This window comes from Coffea eugenioides, chromosome 4 (assembly GCF_003713205.1).
Source record: "Coffea eugenioides isolate CCC68of chromosome 4, Ceug_1.0, whole genome shotgun sequence".
Classification (NCBI taxonomy): Eukaryota; Viridiplantae; Streptophyta; class Magnoliopsida; order Gentianales; family Rubiaceae; genus Coffea; species Coffea eugenioides.
The window spans coordinates 18,143,831-18,168,969 of NC_040038.1; the positions used below are offsets into that span (position 1 = coordinate 18,143,831).

Here is a 25,139-nt window from a genome sequence, read left to right on the forward strand (position 1 = left end):
TTTTGATTGTTTACTTTTAGCCACTTAATTATTTTTTATTCAAAATGGCGACTCAATTTACAAATGTATATATTGGTGGTTATTCCATCCAAATTTGGTGTTAATCCTAACAGAATAAGTTGTATGTGCACTATATTGGCCAAAAACCATGGATAAATTCATCCAAATAGATGAAATAAAAATCTTAAATAATCATTAAACTATACAAACAATATAATTTTAGTGATTTTTCATTCAAATTGGCCACTCAACTCACCAAAATAGTATATTAGCAAGCTTTTATTCAAAATTTGTTATTAGATCTACTGTTTTCATTTTATTTGCAAGGTTCTTGCAATAATGCACAAGAACTAGAGCATATAATTTAGTTTTTTTTTGTCAAAAATTATAAATTAGAATGCATGAAAGCAACTATTATAGATTCCAAATTTTATGTTTTGCTAATAAAAAAATATGAAACTTTAGATGGAAAAAATGTAAAAAAATTGACCTTCTGGAATTGTCATTACTTTTTGGTACGTGAAATGCACATGGAACTCATTCCGTTATCATAACAAAAACATTTTACAGAATGACAGCTAATATATCGATTTAAGTGTTCAGTGACTATAATGAAACAAAAAAATATTTGAGTGGCTAAAAATGTACGAGTGGAATAGTTTAGTGGCCGTCAGAGTTTGTAGGTTCAGATTTAGAAGTTTAGTGGATATATTTACCCATAGATTATGATACATGATTTGCACGTGGTTGGTTTATTTCGTAGATTAAGAGCAAAATCTGACAAAATGGCCACAAGCATACTGATTAATTAGTAGCATGGCTGAATTTTATGAAAATAGTTTGATGGTCAAAAGTAAATGTGGAGAATAGTTTAATGACTGTTGAGATCTTTTACCCTACAAATCAATATGGAATCTAATCAAATTTTAATGAGATTTTATATCTATTTTATCTTTTGTTTCCTTTTTGTTCTATTTCCTTATTTTATTAATTGCAATCCTTGCATGCGTTATGTTGTTTTAGGTAATTACTATGGGTTATGGAGGGAGGGAGGGGGGGGGGGGGGAGAGCTATCACACATAACAATTAAAATATGTTTGAGGGGGTAAAGAGTAAATTAATGAAAACTTCAATCTTGGGGGTGGCTGCTCCTCCCCATCCTCCCTAATTTCGTCCTTGCCTGGACCAACTATTAGCATATTAAGTAGTTATTCCGACCAATATAAAATCTTTGTTCAAATTCCCGTGAAATCCCTCGCATTCCAGAGCTCAATTTTGTTAACAGGGTCATTGTAGAAGTGCCAAGATTCAATGGTTTATAACACTAATAACAAGAGTAATTTGTTAGATTTCTGACATGCAATTCCACTGGCTATGCCTATCATTTTGTCCTGGCTCCTTGCATCAAAAATCAGTAATCAGTAAACTCTTGCACGATAATCATAAACACTGGCTATCAGTAATCAGTAATCAGTAAACTCTGGCTATCATTTTCCATAGCATTGTATACATGACACTCCATTCTCACTTTTATCTAGCCGGATAATCATAAACACTGAAATATATAAAACTAAAGATGTATCCAGCAAGAAGTGGCTCTTGAATCTCAATAATCATCTACTTCTTGCTAGTACCACTCCCATGATCCATCACATATGCCCTCAAGGATGGGGATTGAGTGAGGCCATAAGGTGCAACAGTTGTATTCTGATTTCCATTCTTCTGCAGCATTCTTCTCCTTGCCACGTAACCGCGGATCCAAGGGGTAACATCCTCGTTAATCTTTATCATGATGAAGAAGATAATGCGGTAGATAATAATCATACTGAAGATAACACTGAGATCCACCCATTTTGACCTGTTTGTGTCAATCTGGAAGACATATTCCAGAATGTATTCTCCAGAAATTTTGGGCATGTCCGGGGTCTGGTTGTCAAATATCAGGCCCTTCAAATCATTCTGGTATTGACCCTGAGATATTTGATGTTGTTTCCAATTGTAAGATACCATTAATTATAAATTTTATCAGGATGACACAGTTGCAGATGAGTTTACCTGTAGTGCCCAGAAGTGAAAACTGATGTAAGTCATTGGATAGCGCCACACTGGCTTGGGGATGTCATTTGGGAGTCTGAAGTAGCCAGATACTAGCATAAATATCCCCTAACACACGAAGGAAACCACAAAATTCAGTTTGACTGACACGAGAAAATTAACAAAGAAAATAAGAAGCTTAAATTCCAAGATACTGATTCTTGACTAATCTTAGTAGAATAAAATCATCAACGCTAAAAGAGATGAGGTATCAATAGAACCGGAAAGCAAGTTTTCCCTGAAGGGAAAAATCAATTAAGGGCAGACACATGATTGCTTGGAATGAATATCCTAACCTTGTTACCAATCAACAGAATAGGATGAAAAGTGATATTCTGAACTCATCCGGGAAATATAAAGCGTGTAAATGTATATTGAAATGCGCACCTGAATACCAGCACCAGTGATGATACCCATGAGGAAGTTAGGGACAATGCTTGCTATAGCCATCATCAGGCTCTCAACAACAGTGACACTTGCATAAAGGCACAACACGAAGAACAGGTAATGTGAGAATCCAGGATGAAGACGGACCATGAAGTAGCAGATAGTCCCAGAAATGAAAGTGATCAATATCAGAAATGGCATGGCAGATAGTGTGTTGCTGATGACAAATGCAGTTACACCATAATGTCCATTTAACCTTTCTCTTTGGAAGACCTGCATTAACAGATGAGTGCAGGTATGTTTTTAGTGCTTCAGTAATTTCCTTGAGGTTCCCTATGTGGACAATAAAAAAAAAATGGCAGGCCAATGATGGAACCGTTAGTGCAATTCCATTAAGGTTAAGAGACAAACCTTCATATCTTCTACAAATGAAGGAAAACCACCAATTGACATGAATGTCACGAAGCCAAAGACAAAAGAAGCACAAGCACCCCTTGCCTGTTTAGAGGAAAGGATCACATTAAGATGGAACTGCCATTGGTACCAGTAATTCAGTAGTTTACAGTCCAGAATTTGATGGCTTTCCTTCACTTGTGTTTCTTACAAGTGTCACGCCGTGCTTTGATGATATATTAGCAAAATTACAATTTATAGACATTCCGATAAAAAGTGTCTAATCATGTCAGTTTTCCAAAAGGAACACCTTGCTCTAGTTCTTCTACGATGGTTTTCTTTTCATTTTCTTCTTGACACGAAAAATAAAATGGCCAGTAAAAATACAACCCCAAGTAAGATAAGAATTCATGATATAACCTGTTCTGAGAGCTTAAGTTGATAATGGTGCATCTAGCACCAATACTGTATTAGTTATCTACATTCAATCTAGATGCCAAAATGAAATTGAATTCGGAACATATTATTTTAAGTACTCTACAAGAACGAGAGAATTACCAAGATCGAACTGTAGCTCGTCCCCACATTTAAGTAGATGGTTCCAATGCAGATGGTTACAACAATATAAATTGCTAACCTCAGCCAGTAATAACCAAAATCTCTTGACATATTCAAAAAAGACCGCTTGGTTAGGGTAAAAGCCTGCATCAAGAAACTAGCCTGACTGCCTCCTGAATCCAATACAGTTCCTTTCTGTTAACACGACATCAACTGTTAACCACATAGCCATTATGATGAATCATTCAAGAAAATGTCAAAGATAAAAAATGAAAACAGATCAATACTTACTATTTTGGACATTTCCTCAACTTTTTCTTTTGCAATGTAGCAATATTGAGATCTACGATAGCAATCAATGAGGGTCCTTATTGCTTCAGCAGTTGTTATTTTCTCGAGAGGATCATCATTGCTTTCAAACTGAATAAACATCACCAAGTTAGTCAAGTTGAAACTAAGTGCAGAATACTAGCAACTTTATTAGTCTAAAATAAAGTTTCAAGTGTTTAAGGGTAAGATCCAAGTCTGTCCTACATATTCAATCTTTTATTCCATTTCCTTTTTCTCCTTTGGATTCTCTCCAAATTAATGAAAATCCTCAGGTGACTTTTTATTTTTCCCAATGTGTAGATTGAAGTTCAAATGATTGAACAACCATCACAACTAGGCTAGTTTTTTGAGTGACAATTCATTAGACAGTTTTAGCCAAAAAAAAAAAATTATCGCAGGTTGCTTCTTCCTGCTGTTATTAGCCAAGCTATGTAAGTTTTTTGCTGTCGTCCCACATAATTTTTTATTCAATACTGTTTAGGAGTTATTATAAATTATCTGGTTCCTTCCCATGAGGAGCGGAAGCAAAAAGGAGAAATGACTCCTTGGTATGAAAATTGATGTTCTTGGAAAGCTAGGTTAGTGCCATGAAGAAGGAAGAATGGGGAACAAAATGGCACAGCTCATGTCTGTATATTACAAAATGCTGTAGTTCTATACCAGACTTTGCTGATCCAAAGAGGGGAAAAAATTTAATACCTGATCAAATCATTTACTGACCAAATTAATTACTTCAGCTAGTTGATCACGCATCACAAACTTTACCTAATTGTGCGACATGACCAGACACACCAGCTCCATTAAATAAATGACTGCAATAACTCCAGTGTTTGTTTTTGACCTAATTACTTCAGCTAATTGACACATAACAAACCTTGGGCCAATTGTACAACATCACCACACACATCAACTCTGTTAAATAACCATGACTGCAATAATTCTAATGTTTGTTTCCGACCAGAAGCATCACTTCCAGCAGAATATAGATATATGCTCCACATGCATAAAAGACTTGCGTGTTGAAAAAGAAGAGCAGCATATTTAGTACTATAGAATGCTTGTTTCAGTACGCAAGAACTTGGATGAGATGGAAAGAAATATGTTCAGTACCCTCATCTTCATGGATCCCTTGAGAGTTGCCTTAACTTTGTCAAAATCTGAATTTATGCATCTAAGGAAGTGGTCTGATGGATTTCTCAGAGTAGGACATGGAAAGCCAGCTTGCGCAAAAAACTGCAAAAAACCAAGCCTAATGTGATTTTAAGTTTTTCAGATATGTAAATAAGCTTCGAGAAAGTGAAAGGGTCGAGGGCTCTTGCCTCATAGGCTTCTGAAGTCTGCCCAAAGTAAACTGTCTTCCCTCCAGAAAGCAAGTACAATCTATCAAAAAGCTCAAAAACTTCGCTGCTTGGCTGGTGAATAGAGGCTATTACAGTCCTTCCATCTCTAGATAGACCGCGTAAGGTCTGAGTTACGAAGAAAGCTGAAGCACTGTGACAAATAATGCAATACAAGCAGCCCAAATTAATCAGAGGTAATGAGAGGAGCTGCACGACCACATCAACAACTACTTATTAAACTCTCAAAAGACGAATTATCTGTCCTGCAATTATTCAATTCTGCTCTCTTGGAGTTGTATACTAATGCAACTAAACTATGGATCGCAGGAATTTAAGAGAATCTATTGGTATTTAATTTACCTGTCAAGTCCACTTGTTGGCTCATCTAAGAAAAGCAATCTAGGCCTCATCAGGATCTCAAGGGCAATGCTTACCCTCCTCTTTTCTCCACCACTGATTCCACGCAAGTGCCAATTTCCAATAACTGTATCGGCACAATCTTGGAGGCCCATTTCGACTATGGTGCTCTCTATCAATGCTCGCTTCTCAGTCCACGGCATCTTATCTGGGAGCCGCAGCCTAGCAGAATAAGATATTGTTTCCCGAACAGTCAGAGTACCAATCAAGTTGTCATCTTGTGTCACATACGCCTGCGTTCAATTTAATTTATCAACGCACACAAAATCCAGCTGAATTCAACCAGTTAGGCTTATCATCCTAGTTGAAAATCAATTGAGCAATGAAACAGCAGCATATGGATCATCATAGTCATATTGAACAAAAACACGGAGAAAGAGAGTCATCCAACTAGCCATAATTCAGAAACACAGACAGGAAATGGGCAGCCTAACAAGTCACTAAAAAACAGCAAGTGTAAAATGCAACTAAGAGATCAAGCCTACTTGCAAAGTTTGGAAAAAACAAATACTCCCTCCCAGCTTACAATACCAATTGTCTAAAGATTATTTCCCTAGCTCCAAATATCTCTTAGATATCCTAGATATTTAGATATTTGGAGTTAGGAGAGGAAATAAATGCTAGAAAGATAACAAAGTAACTCACAGCTGTACCAAAAGAGAGCTTTGCTCTACGACCATTGAGTAGGATAGTTCCAGACAGGAAAGCATTGGCAGCAAGGCGACCAGAGAGGGCATCAAGCAGGGTAGATTTGCCAGAACCAGAAGGACCCATAAGGGCAGTGAAGCTACCTGGCTCAGCATAACCAGTAAGTCCTTCCAAAACATTTTGAGTCTCCCCATTCCCCAGTGTAACCATTACTGTCAGATCTTTCCAAGTCAATCTTGCAGAAACATCCCCAACAAATTCTGTATTGGTTTTCTCCTTCCACAGTGTCTCACTCAAAGGGCTCAAACCTCCCACCACAAGTCCATTCCCTTGTGGCTTGCTTGCCTCTATCTCCATCATCACATCATCTGCAGCAGAGCTCCTCATCTCTTCACTTTTCTCTCAAGTCTGAAGAACCCTATACTCAGATGGGATAATATAGCAAGAAAACACACAAAAATAGAAAGAAAAAAATGGGATTCTAATGAAAGATGAGAAAACCGTGAGTTTGACTGATGCAATGGAAAACAGGAAAAAAACCAACTCACGCAAAATGAATTGCCATCTACTCTTTGCTGTAAACTTTTCTAGTTTTCTTGGATGAATTGAAATGAGAAGAAGATAGATTGAAAATTTCCACTACAATTTGCTACCATTGCTAGGTGAATTTACGTGCAGCAGCTCATTAATGGGTACCGGTAGTAGTTGTTGAAGTACATTAAATACGAACCGACCCCAATAAAACTCGGCTCGATTTGCCCCAGTACCCCTTTTTGGCCCCTGCTTCGCCCATAACGTTATCAAAACAGTAGACGTGCATGAAAGATACATGATGAAGGCGGGCAGGAGAGGGTTTCTTTCTTTTTCTTCAATTATTAGGCCACTTACTAGCGATTAACCTCTACCTGAATTGATTTAATTAGGTGCTATAATGGTTCATTTGCTTTTTGATTTAAGATTGCGTGTTTCGTGGTACCATTAGTCAACTTTAGGATCCCAAGGAATTTAGGCGGCCTGCAATATTTTGTGTTTTTACCTTTACATTTGTGTTTACAATTGGTCCTTCATTTAAATTTAACTAATTCTAGCTTGCATGCCACCAAAAAAAAAAAAAAAAAAAAAAAAGGTCTTGCTTGGATTGTGATTTTTTGAAGAAAAATATTTGCATTTTTTGTGAATATTCTTTCTACAAATTTTTTAATCATATTTTTATCTCACATACATTACATTTTAATCTTTTTTTAAAAAACCCTTCAAAAAATATAATCTAAATAGGCTTCTAGTATTTCCATGAGAACAAGAAAAGAAACAAGTAAATCCATGAGAAGAAGTGTAATATTAAAATACGATGTAAAAATGTGTAACATCACAAGTGTAATGAGAAAATTTGTGACTAAGGTTGAAGTCTGAGATATTAGAGGTTTTCTTAAGTTTTATCCTCCCCTATTTAGAAAAGGTTAAAAAAAAACAAACAAAGTAAGATTCAACTAGTTAGTCTTTGGCATATGAAAATGTTGCAAATAAGATTGTAGAGCTCTTATTTGTTCAATTAGAATGTTTTCATTAGTCAAAAATTAATTATTATGCTTGGTAAGTATTTTGTCTTGACCGAAATAAAATTTCTAACCAAAACGGATCAATAGGCAAACTATAACGCAGTTGTAACATAAAAAAAATGTAGTAACAAATAAGATTAAAACGAGTTTAAGTGATCATTACTATAGTAGTATCTTTTTTGTTTCATTTTCTTTCTTTGTTGATTATAATGAAACGGTAATTAAGTAATTCCACAAAATAAAATGTCATTCATTTCATACTAGGCTTTATTTGAACATATTACCATCTGGGATAAAAAAATTAAGGTCCCCCCACCTCCAAAAAATAAAATAAAATAAAATAAATACTCATTCACATAGGTCCCCCACGATTTTAGACGCTGGCACTTGACAATAGACGCATACGACAACGCATGGTCAAATCAAAATGGTATTATTATTGTTTTATTGTAGCTAAAATGGTAAAACTGTAAAAGTACATTACAATGAGCTTTGCTGATGTTTTAATACCCCATTCAAATTTTTTAAATTAACCATTGAGCTTTGGTGGGTAGCATTTTTTATGATATGATATATGTGAAATAAGAAAGTAATAGAAAAAATAACAAGGTGATTGAAAGACGTATTTATGATGTAAAACAAAAATTTTTTTTTATAGAAAATGATCAATCCAAACAAATCTAGTTTCAAACTAGTAGTTTGGCATTATTTGTCCCAAATTTTTTCCTTTCTGAACACTTTTTCAAGTTGATTTCAGATAATGCAAATAATACCAATCCAAATGCATTTACTGTTAGTTAGTACAATACTTTACCTAATATTGTATAAGGAAAAATATTATCATAGCTGTGATAAATTTACCAGTTAATCAAGAATTTTTTGGGTGAAACTCCTTGCTCTCTATGCTGTTTCTTTAATTTCCACCTTTCCTTATACCTGCTCTATTAAACACCCCAATTTTGCCTCATCTTGTTCGCAGGGGTAAATTACACTTGACTCCCTCGAGGATTTTCATCATTCGAAAACCTCCCTTCTGTTTTTAAAATTTATATTGATTTACCAAAATATATGATAGCTTTTATACCATTTCCATTACCAGAAATTATATCTTCCCCCTTTCTGATTGTGCATCTGGAAAGATAACTCTCTAGCGGTATTAAAGGTACCTTTCGAAGAAAAAAGCGAACTTTGACGTTAACCTATGGATTTTGTTCAACGGTCTAAGCTAAAGTTTATAGGTCCTGTTTGGTTCTGATTATTTCTTTGTGTTGTTTGTTTTCACAATCAGTGATAGAATGTTAACAAATTGCGGGACAATAGAGGAATTGTTTATTTGATTCATTTTTGGGAAGAAAAAAAGCCATTATCTTTTTAAATACCTTATTTTTGAATTATAAATTAATGAAACAGATAGAATACAAACATTCTGCTCGAATATTTTTACATGCCTTTGAACATAACATAAAAAAACCTAAAGTAATATGAAAAAGTAGGATTTATCGGAACAAGATTATTTAATTAACAATTCAAGTTGAAAGGTTTATTGCCCACAGATTACATCTCTAATCGACAAAATCCTACAAGTGTATAAAGTCAATCATAGTAATAAAATCAACTGGAGTATTTCAGGAGTCGAATCCAGAAGGACGAGTTAATTCTCTCTACTTTAATTATTATAGAAAAATAATAAAATCCAAAAGATTTATTTTTAACTAACCAAAGAAGAAAATAGATAATTAAATTTAATAAATAAAGGTGAGCAAACAATTGGCAAATACTAGGGTTTTAGATTTTGATCTAGATCGAGTTAGAATCAATTATCCAGTTAATTCCTTATCAAGCCAAGATTGTATCATGCAAAGGTAGTTTAGATTATCTCTCGATACATCTAAATTGTGTCTAATTAAATCCCACATATCTCTCAAGATCATAAATATTCAATTAAATCCTTTAAGATCCTAAGTGATATAATTACGCCATATAAATTTTAACCAATTCTTATGATTAAATTATGTATATTTACCTATCTAGTGCATGATTGTATATCCCCTATTAGTTCAACACAAACTCTAAGAACATGTCTATGGTGGCCAAACACAAATATGTAGTAATTAAATTAAGACAGATAAATCAAGGCAAAAGTTAAGAATTTGACTTGGAAAAATAATCAAAACTTTTGCACAAAACCCTGACACTAGAAACAATTTTGTTCATAATAATTGTAAGAGTAAACATGAATTCAATATGAAAAATATAAGACTTAGAGTAAAAGAGCATGTGGAACTTTTCGGTTGACAAAACTCTCAATCCCACGCCTTGGTCTCCAAATTTGATTCTTAAATTTCGAAGAAAAATTCTAGAACTAATGTTTAGACATGTGTTTTCTAACCTAAAAACAACCTAATGTATGCCTATTTATAGCTTCCTAAAGTTGTGACCCAAGTATGGTAGGATTAGGTCTTGAAAAACGGCCAAAAATCGAGTTTGGCCATATTTTCTGATGAAGTCTAGCTGAAAGATCAAAGACCGACTCTAAGTCTAAGTTTGGCCCTGGACTTGTTTCAATGCACACGAACCATTAGAAATTGAGAAAGTTCGGCATGAAGTCCCATTCAATGTCTGGCATCAGACATGGGATCGTGGGCAAGTCTATAAGGATTCGTGGGTAGATCATCTTTGAAGGCAAATTATATACTATGAAGGAAGCCGAATCAGCCTTTGCACAAAATATGAAAGTTGTAACTCTTTGAATTAACTATGCAATATCCAAGAATCATGATATTTAGAGATATGAATCCTAAGATATACCCAAAATACTGAGAACTGATCAAAAGAACATCACAGTGAAACCATACTTTAGTCATTTGGATTTTTGGCTATGAAAACACTTGAACCGGACTTGATACATGCCACTCTCTTAACTTCAAAATGAACCAAGAATCATGTCAATCTGATTTTTGTAGTTCAAGTTATCGCCAAAATATTAAAATATATCATTTCTACCAAACCCTTTCTTTTTTACTTCTTTTTCAATTACTTCTTGACGTCACGCTTTGGTTCATTTTCTTTCCAATTCCAATCGAGCTCTTCATCTATTAGAACAATATAGAAACCAAAAACAAGTAGTTTCCATTCAAAATAAAGTTCAAATAACATAGTTACTAGTAACTTATACATAAAAATGCACTACATTTTACACCATATCAATCTCTCCTCTAATTTAAGCATGTATCATGCATACAATCTCTCCCTTTGTAAGTTCTCTTGGAAAAAAAAAATCTACTTCGCAATTTGGAGAAGAAAGGTAACCTAGTTCATCATTCTTATTGGCACATTAAATCAACCCTAAAAAATAGAAGTATATCTATTGTTGTTTAGTAGTAGTATTTTAGTCAAGTCAAGTTTGTAGTAGTTTATTGCAGTTAAATTATAGTAGTTTTATTGTTTAGAAATTGATATTTTATTAGGTAATTTACTGTAGTTGTCAAGATTTATTTACCAAGTCATATATTTTATAAATAGAGAGTATTATTACTGTGTTGAAAAGAGAAGAGTGATTTCTTATGGCGTTATTGATATTATATTGTTAATTTATTCTTTTTCTCCCACTCACATTTTTATATGTGTAAATTATCTTCTCATATACATTGGTTTTATAGAATTTTTTATGGAATTTTTTGGGTTCTACAGTTCTTATCTTCAACAACCATTTCTGGATCTTCATCATTGGGTGAAAGATGTGTCATGATGAGCATGCTATCGTTTTTCAATTGTGTATAACGCAAGTAGTTAAAATGAATAGCTAGGCTGTTGGTAGCATCAAGACATTTAAATCTTGGTAGGGGTGGGAGGACAAGGGTTTAACCCTTGCCTCCCACCTTGCCACTTAATTGTGGTTTCCTCCGATTTTCCCGTCGGCTCCCCCTTCCCTTATATAGAATAAATTATACAAATATTGTCGTTGCGAAAAAAAAAGTAGTTAAAGTGAAAATGGGGTAAACAATAAAGCCTGAAGTTAATAAAGGAAAACTTGCAAAATCTTTACAGGAGGCCTAAAATGTGCAAAATCCTTGTGGAAAACATGATTGGACCAAGACCAAAGCAACGCCTAGGCTACCATTCATCTCTTGCATATCTCAACCTCCACGGCTCCACCAAGCCATCTCCACGGCTCCACCAAAAATGACTTGACATGTCACTTTTGGTCTATTGGGTCTAAACAATAAATGCGGCAACCGTTGTGCCTGCACATGCAATAGACGAGTTAAATCATCTTTCGTGCCAAAAAAAAAAAAGTTAAATCAGCTTAAAGTTCAGTAGCTCTTCAACAATCTTGAGAAACAATTGAAAAGTACTTCATTGATTATCCATTTCATATTTTCATCAATGAATAGGTTATGAAAGGCTTATTGCAATCAAGAATATATAAGATGACAAAATAAGTTGATCTGGAAGTTTAAAAATTATAGATTTTAGGTTCGGCTTACATTAGAGAACGGACCGTTGATAATCACATCCATTTAATTGAGAAGGAATTCTGCGACATACTCTTTCTCTAATTATCCCAAATTTTGAACTTTTATCCTCTTTGCAAACTTGGGATCCCTCCCTTTAGAGGGCAAGCTAAGGGGCTTTATGAGTTTTTTGATATTGTTTTTAGATTGATTAAAAGCTATGTGATTCTTCATGTTCTCCCTTTTTGTGGTTTATTGGGATTGCATTGTTCTTGAGCTAACAGTAGAGTTGATCAAACCAAGTTTCATGCTATATTCTAACGCCTTTTTTTTCGTGTTCAAAAAATGGTTAATGCTAACTTTAAAAGTTACAGATTGTATTTGGTAATTTTATGGAAATTATGGTGGCAAAACTCTGATTTTTGAACGTTTAGGAACTCATTTGGAAATCTAAAAGTTAATCTAATTCCATGGCAAAGGTTTTAGATTGACAATTATTACCATATAATTGTCAATGTATCGATTCTCAAAATGGATTCTGTTTTTATATTTGTATCAATGTTAAGATATTCGTGAATTATGAAGTATAATAGTTTGCAAAATTTTAGAGGCGTATTGTCATTTAATATAACAACAAAGAAAAACACAAAAAGGAAACCTTGTTTTTGTCGCTTCAATTTCAATTTTACAAAACAATGAAAATATCAATTTCGAACTGTTGGGAAATAGTGTGATTTTCAATAAATAAATATTATATACATGTTCTTAGATATTTATAAAACCATTTTGTTAGAAACTTAGACTACAAAAAGAAAATCAGAAATCCATTCTACCGTTTTGAAGTATTAATTTCTTTAAAATTACTCTCGTGGCCCATTGTACAAGAAAAGAACCATAAAATGCATTACGACCTTTCTCTTTTTATATCAAAAAGACCTCTAAGGTACATATTTTGGTATTTCTAGTCATAGGAAACAATTAGTGTAATGGAAAAACTAGAGAATACCAATTTGTCATCCCTAAGAATGTAATACAACAAAGATTATTTTTATAGTTACAACTAAAAATAACAGATATACCAACTATAAAAGTATTTTATCTCGCGCAATCGAACGAAAACTCATCTAGTTTAATTCCATGAAAAGTTGAAAACTCAGGAAAGACGTTGAATGTTTCGAAACAAAAGTCTTACTTGCAGATCCATTTACGGTCTGTCATTCTTTTCTCCCAGGACAACAATGTAAGCGGATCCTATGCTCGCTCATCTCGATAAAGTAATGTATATAATTGCGTAACTGAATAATCCCAAAGTCTAACGTTTCCGGGAAAAAAAAAAAAAAGAATAATCCCAAAGTCAAAATTGCAATCCAATATCAAAACATTTAATTGAAATCTTTAGAGAGAAATCAAACATATATCTACGTTAGAAGTTTGAATTATGTCATTACATAAAACTAATTTAAAGCTTTTCATTGCAAAATTTATCAATTAGCAACGTTTTTGGGTGAATTTCAATATAGCCCTCCATAATAGATAGAGTTGTTAAACGAAACAAGTTGCATTTGAGGTTTGCTTAGTTCGGCTCGTATAAGCTCGGCTGCAAAACATAGTGCACTATTCTTATGTATTAATTTCTCTCCCTGATGCAAAACATCATTTGAGATCTTTTAACCGATGCATTCCAATATTCTTCACCAATACTCAAATGTTGCAGTCGGCAATGTCTTGGTAAATAAATCTGCCAAATTATTATCTGATCGGATTTGTTCCACATCAATTTCACCATTCTTTTGCAAATCATGAGTAAAGAAGAATTTTGATGAAATATGTTTCGTTCTATTTTCTTTAATATATTCTCCTTTTAATTGAGCTATACAAGCTGCACTATCTTAATATAATATAGTTGGAGGATTTTCTTTCTCGAAGGATAACCCACAACTCTTCCGGATGTAATGGATCATTGATCTTAACCAAACATATTCTCGACTGACCTCATGAATTGCTATTATTTCAGCGTGATTCGATGAAGGGGTAGCTAATGATTGCTATGTAGATCACTAAGAAACAGCTGTACCGCCACATATAAATAGATAACTAGTCTGAGCTCTTACTTTATATGAGTCAGATAGATACCCAACATCAACATAACCAAACAATTTAGATTTGGATTTATTTGAATAAAATAAATCAAGATCAATTGTTCCTTGAAGATAGTGAAAAATATGTTTAATACCATTCTATGTCATCTTGAAGGTGAGGAATTAAATCTTACTAATAAATTTACTACAAATGATATATCAGATCTTGTACAATTAGCAAGATACATTAATGCCCCAATTGCACTGAGATTTGGTACTTTAGGACCAAGTATCTCCTCATCTTACTCTTGTGGTCTAAAAGGATTCTTATTAGGATCTAGTGATTTGACGACCATTGGGGTACTTAATGTATTTGTGTTATCTATATAAAATTGTTTTAAAACCTTATGGATATAAGCTGTTTGGTGGACACAAATTTCACCTTCCAAATGCTCAATTTGTAAACCAAGGCAGAATTTTGTTTTTCCAAAATCTTTGATCTCAAATTCTTTTTTCAAATATTCGACAACTTTTTGGAGCTCTTTTGGAGTTCCAATTAAGATCATTAACGAATATTTATATTCGACTGACTTGACACTCTTTGGTTATTTTGGACTCAAGGTCCAAAAGCTTTTTATTATGCCAGTGAATGTTTCCTTCTCTTCAGGAGTTGACTCTGCAGGAGCAACATCTTCAGGAGATTGTGTAACGGCTCCACCTCTCCTAGGGCGTATGCAAGGGTTTGGCGGACCGCCTGCCCAACTCTCACCAAGACTCACTCATTAACGTTTTTTAAATAACCTTTCAAGTCTCGAAATTAACATAAAAGTTCCATTTCCAACCAATAATTCAAACTTAATTTACAATCCAAAAGTAAAATATAGGATTACATTCTAAAGATTCCAAATACATCTTATCTACAAAAGTACAAGTACAAGAGATTATATACACTAGTTCACGCCTACTTGCTCTGGGCTCCACCCCTATAAGGAAAACAAACTAATGGAATGAGGTAAAAGCTCAGTGAGGTTCCCAAATAAGTAATCAAGCAGGCATATACAGAAACATTTACATTTAGCACTTTGCACACTTGGCACAGTAATAAGCAGTCATTCAAGAATCAATCATTCATTCATTGAAAAGATACGTACTCATTTGGAGCCATTCATTCATTCATTTGCCAACCATTTTCCTTATCCCTCCGACATTAGAAAACATTTGCAAGTGAAAACTCCTTCAGTGTTCATGTCATTCATTCATTTATTTTTATTGCATTGAATTCACTGGCCAGTTCTCCACCAGATTTCGTGGTAATACTCAAGTATACCAAACATTGTCCCAGGGTCACCAGCCGCCCGATCGAGTTCGCTTCTACCTCGAGTCGACTAGCAATGAAGGGCAAGGGCCCAGTTCAGCTAAAAGCCTTACATTCATGCACAAGTAACATTCAATCATTGAAAATTCGCTTTTGCATGGGTCGAGTGCGATAAAGTACACACTCGCTCATCGAAAATCCATTTAGCAATCATTGGAAAGTATTTAACATTTAGACAATATTCACAACATTCCACATAGTCATTTAAAGTATACACATGCAAGGAACACTCACCAACGATTAGTGTTTAGCAAAATCAGGTTGAGGCCTAGCTCCGTGGTCGGATTCTAAATCTGCGATTATTGAATAACAAAATACAATCAAGTAGGGTTTCTAAATATCCAACCCTCACTTGTGAATATCACAAGGAGATCATGTCAATAGAACTTATCTACATAGACTTCACGACTTACTAACCCTAGGCAAAATATATGCATGCTTGCCTTTGTTTTAGAAAGAAAACGACCGAAACTTTTAAGTTTAAAACGTGACATACGCAACTAAAAATCATGTTTTAAAATGGTCATTACTTTCACCTTACAAAATATATAGTTTTGGCAAAATTTCAGCTTACATCTCACCTCCAAGGTTAACTCAAACATTCCTAAACAAGTGAAGTCCAAATCAATTACAAAGCACACCTCCATGTCCACTTTTACTCACTTATCCTTCAAGAAATGAAATGGACAACAATCCCCCTGTTCTTCCTTCAATTTTTCCTCCAATTTTTCAAGCTAAGCTTTATGGCAAAATAGCCCAAATCAACTTCGTAACTCATAAGAAAAAAAAGGGGTTCTTACACTAGACTACAAAACCAACTAATTTAGGCTTATCTCTAGCATACAAACATAATACATCTAAGCTGGAAAATTAAACCCTAGGCTGGAAATTTACAAACTAAAGTTGGAAAATTATAATTCAAGGATGAAAATTTTGATTGAAAGCTGGAAATCCCTACACCCAAGTTTAAAATCACATTTCAAAGCTTACTGTTGAATATACCTAGATACGTGTGATATATTATACATCAATTATAGGGATTAGATAGCCTGATTATTAGCCTGATTATCCTAATCTAATTATAGGAAGTAGATAGCTAATTATTCTAGCTTGATTTTAGGATCTTGATAGCTTGATTTTAGGATCTAGATTATTTCAATCTTGTATATATATGTTAGTTGTACTACTCACACAAGAGTGAGAACAAAATGTTATCTCAAAACATCTTCCTCTTTTGCTTCTTCTCTTACATGGTATTAGAGCTAGTAGGAAAAAGAAATTCGTTTTCTAATCATTTTACCCGGTGATTTTCTTTTAACCCAATATCATTATGTCTACATCCAATACATCTATAACATCTACATCTAAATCCACAACTCCTCTCATGGCCAATCCATCTATTACTGGTTCTACTATTATTACTACCGAAAAACTAAAAGGCAGTAACTACTCTACTTGGGCTGCTGACGTTGAGCTATGGTTTATGGGACAAGGATATAAAGATCATCTTACTACTAAACCTGATGATACTATGACTGATCCATCCAAGTGGGAGCGAATCGATGCTCAATTGTGTAGCATGCTTTGGCAGACCATTGATTCTTCACTAAAGCAAATTTTCCGTCCACATAAGACTTGCTTTAGTGTTTGGGAGCAGGCCAAAGCATTATACACTAATGATATATCTCGTGTTTATAGTGTTTGTTCTGATTTGATGAGTCTCATTGCACCTCGAAAACTTGATATGCCTATGAGCTCTTACTTAGGCAGAATTCAAGGGGTCCTTTCCGATTTCAATGAGTTGTTACCCCCTGCCGCAACTCAGCAGGAACAACTCTCTTAGCGAGGTACATTTTTTATGCTTTTGGCTCTCTTTGGATTACCTGCAGAATATTCTACCATTCGTGATCAGATTCTTGCTAGCCTCACAATTCCTACTTTCTCTCAAGCTTTTTCACGGCTGTTACGGCTCCCGGATGAATCAAAATCATCTTCGGAGACTATCGTTGTTGATTCATCAGCTTTGGCATCTCAATCCAGCCAACGAGGAGGTCGTGGACGTGGCCGTGGTCGAGGTGGTTATAATGGTAACAAAAATCGACCCTACTGTGACTATTGTAAAAAGGTTGGCCACACAGAAGATCGGTGTTGGCTCTTGCATGGACGTCCTCCCCAACAAGTGGTGAATATTGTTCAATCCGAACCTTGCGCAAGTTCAGAACCAACTCTCAAGCCCGAGTATGAAGATTTTGTGAAATGGTTTACAACCAAATAGTCTTCCACACCTACTGCCTCAGTTGTACACACTAGTAATGTTAGCGCATGTGTCTCTCAATCTCCATCTCTTGGCCCATGGGTTTTAGATTCTGCTGCCATAGATCATATTTCTGGTAATTCACAACTTTTCTCTTCACTCCATAGTTCTACTTCTCTACCCAATATTACTCTTGCTGATGGATCACAAACCCAAGCTAAAGGGATTGGCAAGGCTAACCCTCTACCTTCTGTGCCTCTCGATTCTGTTCTTTTTATACCCAATTGTCCTTTTAGTTTAGTATCTGTTCGTCCTTTGTGTCATTCTCTTAACTGCTTAGTTACATTTGATGAGGAATCTGTAATTTTACAGGATCGAGGTACGGGGCTGACGATTGGCACAGGGCGTGAGTCTCAGGGACTTTACCATCTGTCTTTACTTCTGCCGTAGATGATCCTCTGCTAATCCATAGTCGTTTGGGTCATCCAAGTTTAAATAAGTTTCGAAAGATGGTGCCATCTATTACTATGTCTTCCTTAGAGTGTGCATCATGTCAGCTTGGAAAAAACACTCGTAGTCATTTTCCGAAAAGGGCTAATAGTAGAGCTGAATCTATATTTTCTTTGGTCCATACTGATATTTGGGGACCGAGTCATGTTATTTCTACTTTAGGTTTTCAGTATTTTGTCACTTTCATTGATAATTATTCTTGTTGTACTTGGGTGTTTCTTATGAAAAATAGATCTGAAGTGTTTTCTATTTTTCAAAGTTTTGTCTCTGAAATTCAAACACAATTTGGTGTTTCCATAAAAATCTTACGTAGTGATAATGCACATGAGTATTTCTCCACCTCTTTCAAGTCCTTTATGGAGTCTAAAGGGATCATTCATCAATCATTATATTCTCACACCTCACAACAAAACGGGATTGCTGAAAGGAAAAATAGACATTTGGTTGAAACAGCACGAACTTTACTTCTTCATGCAAATGTTCCGTTACGTTTTTGGGGGGATGCCATTCTCACTGCATGTTATTTGATTAATCGCATGCCATCATCTGTCCTTAAGGATCAAGTTCCTTACTCTCTTGTATATCCTAATGCTCCTCTATTTTCTATTTCCCCTTGTACATTTGGTTGTACATGTTTTGTACATGATTTCACTCCTGGAAAAGATAAGCTGTCTTCAGGTGCTGTCAAATGTGTATTTTTGGGGTACTCTCGAACACAAAAAAGGTACAAATATTTTTCTCCTGATCTTAGACGATACATCATCTCTGCAGATGTTACGTTCTTTGAGTCTACTCCTTTCTTTCAGCTTAACAAGTCTGAGCATTCTACCATCACGGCGGATATTCCTGTTTCTACTTATTTTGTTCCTCTTACTCATGACACTAACATTAGTCAGCCTCCTAAAGAGTCTTTAGCTTCACCCGCATCACCACCATTGCTCACTTACTAGAGACGCAATGTAAGGAATTGTCCTACTACTGTTCCAGATAATGGTGTTGGAGAATCTACTGATGTTCCTGATGCCTCACAAACTATTCCAAGTTCGTCACCTACCACGATCTCCTCTCCAGCTAGCCCACCCATTGCTGTCGTTCCACTCGCAATCAACGTCCCAATTATACTTGTCTCAATTATCAGCGCGTGACTTCATCCTATTATGCCTTTTTGTCCTCTTTGTCGTCCATGTCTGTTCCTAAAACTATAGGTGAGGCTATGTCCCACTCTGGGTGGCGTCAGGCAATGATAGATGAAATGGCTGCTCTTCACTCCAATTCCACTTGGGAGCTGGTCCCACTCCCACCTGGTAAATCAACTGTTGGTTGTCGTTGGATTTATACTGTTAAAGTTGGTCCGGATGGTCAAATTGATCGTCTTAAAGCTCGTCTAGTAGCTAAGGGTTATACTCAAATTTTTTATCTGGATTATACTGACACCTTTTCTCCAGTGGCCAAGATGTCTTCTATTCGTCTCATCTTATCTCTTTCTGCTGTTCATCATTGGCCTTTGCACCAATTAGACATCAAGAATGCATTCCTTCATGGTGCATTGCAGAAGGAAGTTTATATGGATCAACCACCTGGTTTTGTTATTCAGTGGAAGTCTAGTGGAATGGTTTGTCGACTAAAACGTGTACTCTATGGTCTCAAACAATCTCCTCGGGCTTGGTTTGGAAGCTTTCGTGATGTTGTCCAAAAATATGGTGTTAGTCCCACAGACAACCAAGAGGGGGGGGTGAATTGGTTTGATTAAAATCTTAACCAAGTTTATGCACTTTTTCGTTAATGAAAATTTACCTTCCTTTTTAGTAATGATCAACCAAGTAGATTAGAAGACAATAGCAATATTGATCGGAGAAGCAAGTATAGATAAGCAATGAAGATTTTATTAAACAGAAATGTAAAATGGAGAAACAAACCAAGTGTCTACCAAGCTTTACCCAAACTTGAAGACCAAACACAAGGAAGAGCAACTTCTCTTTGATGAAAGTCGATCAACTAGATGTACAATGGAGGGAGCACTTCCTCCTTGCCCTAAGCCTCACTTAGTCAAGCCAAGAAGTTTTACAATCACTCAGAAAACCCTCAACAGAGCTACACTAAAGATCCTTTCACTCACAAAAGAAAAGCTCAACAGAAATTCACACCACTTTAAAACAAATCTGCTTTGGAGACTATTTTCTAGCTAAAATATCTCACTAGATCTTGTAAACAAAGTGTGCAAAAGTCTCTACTTCGTTCAGACCAGTTTGATTTTAAAGGGAACCAGAAATGGGCTTCATCAATGCTTCCAACGGATAGAAGGCAGCTGAAGAGTCAACTAGCCGTTGGGGCTGTCGGACGTCCGACGATCAAATCATCGTCCGAACCAATCGTCCGATGGCATCCAAGTTGACGTTCGGACGTCCGATGCGTCTTGATCGTCCGACACCGCAGCGTCCGATCGTAGGCAGAGAGTTGGCAAGTTAGCTTGGAATTTTTCGGACGTCCGATGCGGTTGATGAGCGTCCGATGGCAAGCGTCCGATCCTTCCGGACGTCCGATGCTTCCTCACGAGCGTCCGACAGAGCTTCCTTCTTGATGCTCTTTATCCTTTCGGACGTCCGACAGATTCCTTTCGGCCGTCCGACGTGAGTATCCTGTTTTTGCTTCTTCTTTTGGTTGAAATGCATTTCATGACCTATTCATACCTGATTCTTTGATATGTAAAGATACTTATAATCGAAGAAGGTTAGATACATTTCAAAATACTTTGTGATCATCAAAACCAAGAATAACATTCTCCCCCTTTTTGATGATGACAAAACAAAGGTTTGAAATGAATTTTTATGATTGCAATGAAAACTTCCTCTTTCAAAATAGACAAGAACTCCCCCTGTCTTAGTGAATCACAAAATTTGAAAATTTTGGAAAACTCCCCCTCACAAAGCTGCCCATCCGAGTTAATTAATTAAGCATATCAGCCAATCTAAATTTAAACAATCAATCCAACATATCCTAACATTACCAATCATCAATCATAACCATCTCCCCCTTTTTGTCATCACAAACGGGCAACCAATCACATCACCACATCCACAAATTCACAAATTTAGACAAATTCACACATCAAAACTTAGACCATCAGAATATCAGAATAGACAATCCACAAATTCATTACATTCACATAAGCAGAATAGACAATCATTCATCAAGATATTCAGACATCCATCAAAACAGTACTTAGACTTCCAAAATGAAACTTAAAATATCCATTACATTACACATTCATTGTTGAATACTACAAAAACATAAAAGAGACAAACAACATGCAAATGTCCTAAATGATGAACTAAGTGGATCCAGGTGTCCTCCGAGAGAGCTGATATTGATCAAGATCCTCCTCTTCAGTTTCTTCATCATCTTCAGCAGCCTCTTCAACTGGTGCCTTGCCTTTATCTGATGTAGAGGTGCCATGAGGAGTCACAGGGGTTGAAGAACCAGGATCCGGAATTGATGAACTTGGATCAGTGGGGTGTGACTCTTTGTCATGGGAAACTTCCTCAACAACAGGGGGGGGAAACAGGAGGTTCTTTTTGTCTAGGAAGGCAGTTTGTTGCTCAGAGGACATAGTGAGCATTAGACCATGTTCTAGAAGAAGAACATGCTGTTTGAGTTCACGAAGGAGCTCAATTACTTCATCACTGGAAGAGGAAGATGCTTTAGTGGCAGACTTCCTAGGGTGAATGGGAGTGAGTGAAATGGGTGAAGGATCATGTGCAGTCTTAGACCTAAGTTCACTAGAAGATGCACCCTTATAAGCCCACAGATTATCTTTGAAAACAAGATTTTTTCTTTCAAAATACCCTTTTGTAAAGGCATAAGAAGATGCTTCTTTAGGACAAACACCTAGAATAGGGACTTTGTTAAACTCAAAAATCTTTTGAAGAAACTTTCCATAAGACAATTTTCTGCGAGAATCAGTGGCATAGCGAAGTAAGAACTTGCACATGACAAAACCAAAATCAATACGAATTTTTTCTTGAAAACAATAAAAGAGGTACAACTCCATTTTGTTTGCATCAGTTCTGTGCCCATCAGTGGGCACAAGCAGGTTTGAAATGATAGAAAAAGCAATTAAATTCACAGGAGCCAGATCATTCAATTTAGCATCAGCAGGTGAGGAAAAACTTCTTTTGAAATAGGTTAACATTTTTGTCCCATCAAAATGATTTGCAGCAGTAGGAAGCTCTTCATAAGAAAAGAAATTAGCAATCTTATCTTTGCATAAACGTTCAATGGTAGTATTTAAAATGGAGTTCACAATTTCAGAGTCAATGATTAAGTCTACCCCATTAACCCTGGAAAATATTTCAGTTGGGTCAGAACCTTTCCTTAGATTGGCAAAAAATTGATGCAACATATCAGGATAGTAGACATTTGGCATAGAAATAAGATGTGACCATTTCTGGAAAGCAAATAGACTCAGAATGGATTCTAAACCTATGGAGCGAAATTCAGAGGGGTTTACAGTTCTTTGAGGGATGACACCCTTCTGGGATATCCAGGAGTATTTGTCTTTCGCAGCATCATCAAAGAATGTAGGAGGAGGGGCTGATTTTGGAGGCAGTTGAGAAGATGTCCCCTGTCCAGATTCAGGCTGAGAGGAGGGTTGTGGTGTAGGCCGTGACATTTGACCCTTGATAGCTCCTCTTTTGAAGCGTTTGGATGTCCGTTTGACAGTGGGAAGACTCTCATCCTCATCCCTGAGTGGATGCTTGCGTCCGGCAGTAACTTTTCCTCCCCTTAGATTCACCATTGTGCGAAATTTGTGGGATGAGGAATGCAAATGATGCACACAGCAGTAGGGAAGTGAATCGTACAGAAATTTTGGGACACAAAGTCCTTGAACAAGATTTGACAGAGCAGTTATGAGAAAGTAGGGTTTTGAGGGAAATTTGGGAATTTTCGAAATGTTTTGCGATTCGATGAAATAATTAGGAGAAATGAATCGCAATCAATCAGGAAAAGTTTTGTTTGAATCAATTTGGGAATGAGAGCTTCAGAATGGTATGAATTTGAGAGTGAGAAATGAGAGGGTTTTCGTCCGAGAGGAAATAAAAAAATTGAAGCAAATGAGGAAGAAAGTTGATTTAAAACAAATGAGCCGTTGCACTGTCGGACGGCCGAACGAAGTTGTACGTCCGACAGTTGCGTCCGAACAGGCGCAATTCTGGAAAATGGCTGAAGAACATCATCGGACGTCCGTTCATCTTCTTTCGGACGTCCGAAGACTTTGAGAAATTTTAGGATGATTTTTCGATTATTCCTAATTTTGATCTTAGATGAATGAACTGATCTAATGGCAGAGCTTTGGTAAATATATCAGCAAATTGATCTTTAGAACAAACATAATTTACACATATTTCACCTTTTTGAACAAGATCACGAATAAAGTGATGCTTTATATCTATGTGCTTTGTCCTAGAATGATGAATAGGATTTTTGGTCAAATTTATAGCACTAGTATTATCACAGAATACAGGCATGCAGTCATACAACAATCCAAAATCATTCAAAGTGTGCTTCATCCACAAAAGTTGAGCACAACATGCACTAGCGGCAATATATTCCGCTTCGGTTGTAGACAAAGATATTGCATTTTGCTTTTTGCTAAACCAAGAGACTAAACAATTTCCAAGAAAATGACAAGTTCCACTCGTACTCTTTCTATCCACATGACAACCTCCAAAATCAGCATCCGAATAACCATATAGAGCAAATTCATTAGATCTAGCATACCAAAGACCATAGTCTAATGTACCTTTCAAATACCTAAAAATTCTTTTTACAGCATTCAAATGTGATTCTTTTGGACAAGATTGAAATCTAGCACACAAGCAAACAGCAAACATAATATCAGGTCTACTTGCGGTTAAATAAAGTAGGCTTCCGATCATACCTCTATAATGCTTTTCATCCACATGATTACCTTCTTCATCTTTGTCAAGCTTTGTAGAAGTGCACATTGGAGTTCCAACTTGTTTTGAGTCCTCCATGCCAAACCTTTTCAGCAATTCCTTGGTATATTTTGCTTGATTTATAAAAATTCCCTCAAGAGCTTGATGTATTTGAAGTCCAAGGAAGAAATTTCATTCTCCCATCATACTCATTTCAAATTCATTTTGCATAGTGGTGGAAAACTCCTTACATAGATACTCATTAGTAGCACCGAAAATAATATCATCAACATATATTTGCACAATAAGAAGGTCTTTCAACACGTGCTTAGTAAAAAGTGTGGTGTCCACAACACCCCTTTTGAAACCTTTTTCAATCAAGAAACCACTTAATCTTTCATACCAAGCTCTTGGAGCCTGTTTTAAACCATATAAAGCTTTAGAAAGTTTAAACACATGACTTGGAAATTTTGTATTTTCAAAACCGGGGGGTTGATCCACATACACTTCTTGATCAATAAAACCATTTAAAAAGGCACTTTTAACATCCATTTGAAACAATTTGAAACCTTTGAAGCAAGCAAAAGCAAGAAGCATTCTAATAGATTCTAATCTTGCTACGGGAGCAAATGTTTCATCAAAATCAATTCCTTCTTCTTGTGCATATCCTTTAGCAACTAATCTGGCTTTATTTCTTACAACAACACCTTTATCATCCAACTTATTTCTAAAAATCCACTTTGTGCCAATGATAGGCTGATTTTGAGGTCTATCAACAAGTGTCCAAACTTCATTTCTTTCAAATTGAT

At 35.7% G+C, this 25,139-nt stretch overlaps 1 protein-coding gene across 1 annotated transcript; it reads right to left on the minus strand.

The window, feature by feature from the left end:
- Positions 1-1,415: 1,415 nt before the first annotated feature.
- On the minus strand, positions 1,416-6,799 carry LOC113767570 (ABC transporter G family member 11). Its single transcript, XM_027311707.1, has 11 exons — positions 6,716-6,799; positions 6,165-6,575; positions 5,463-5,752; positions 5,082-5,253; positions 4,873-4,995; positions 3,724-3,852; positions 3,433-3,627; positions 2,893-2,979; positions 2,482-2,754; positions 2,056-2,163; positions 1,416-1,971 (listed from the first exon to the last, which is right to left on the minus strand). Exons 2-11 carry the CDS (start codon positions 6,552-6,554, stop codon positions 1,618-1,620), a joined length of 2,121 nt encoding a protein of 706 aa, XP_027167508.1. The 5' UTR covers positions 6,555-6,575; positions 6,716-6,799; the 3' UTR covers positions 1,416-1,617.
- Positions 6,800-25,139: the final 18,340 nt, after the last annotated feature.

Excerpts from the sequence above, each read along its gene's own strand:
- LOC113767570 (XM_027311707.1), bottom strand. The coding sequence starts at position 6,554 with ATGAGGAGCTCTGCTGCAGATGATGTGATGATGGAGATAGAGGCAAGC. Across the intron at positions 5,753-6,164 it reads AGCTCTCTTTTGGTACAGCT|GCGTATGTGACACAAGATGA; the intron begins GTGAGTTACTTT and ends AATTGAACGCAG. Across the intron at positions 2,980-3,432 it reads CGAGCTACAGTTCGATCTTG|GCAAGGGGTGCTTGTGCTTC; the intron begins GTAATTCTCTCG and ends TCCTCTAAACAG.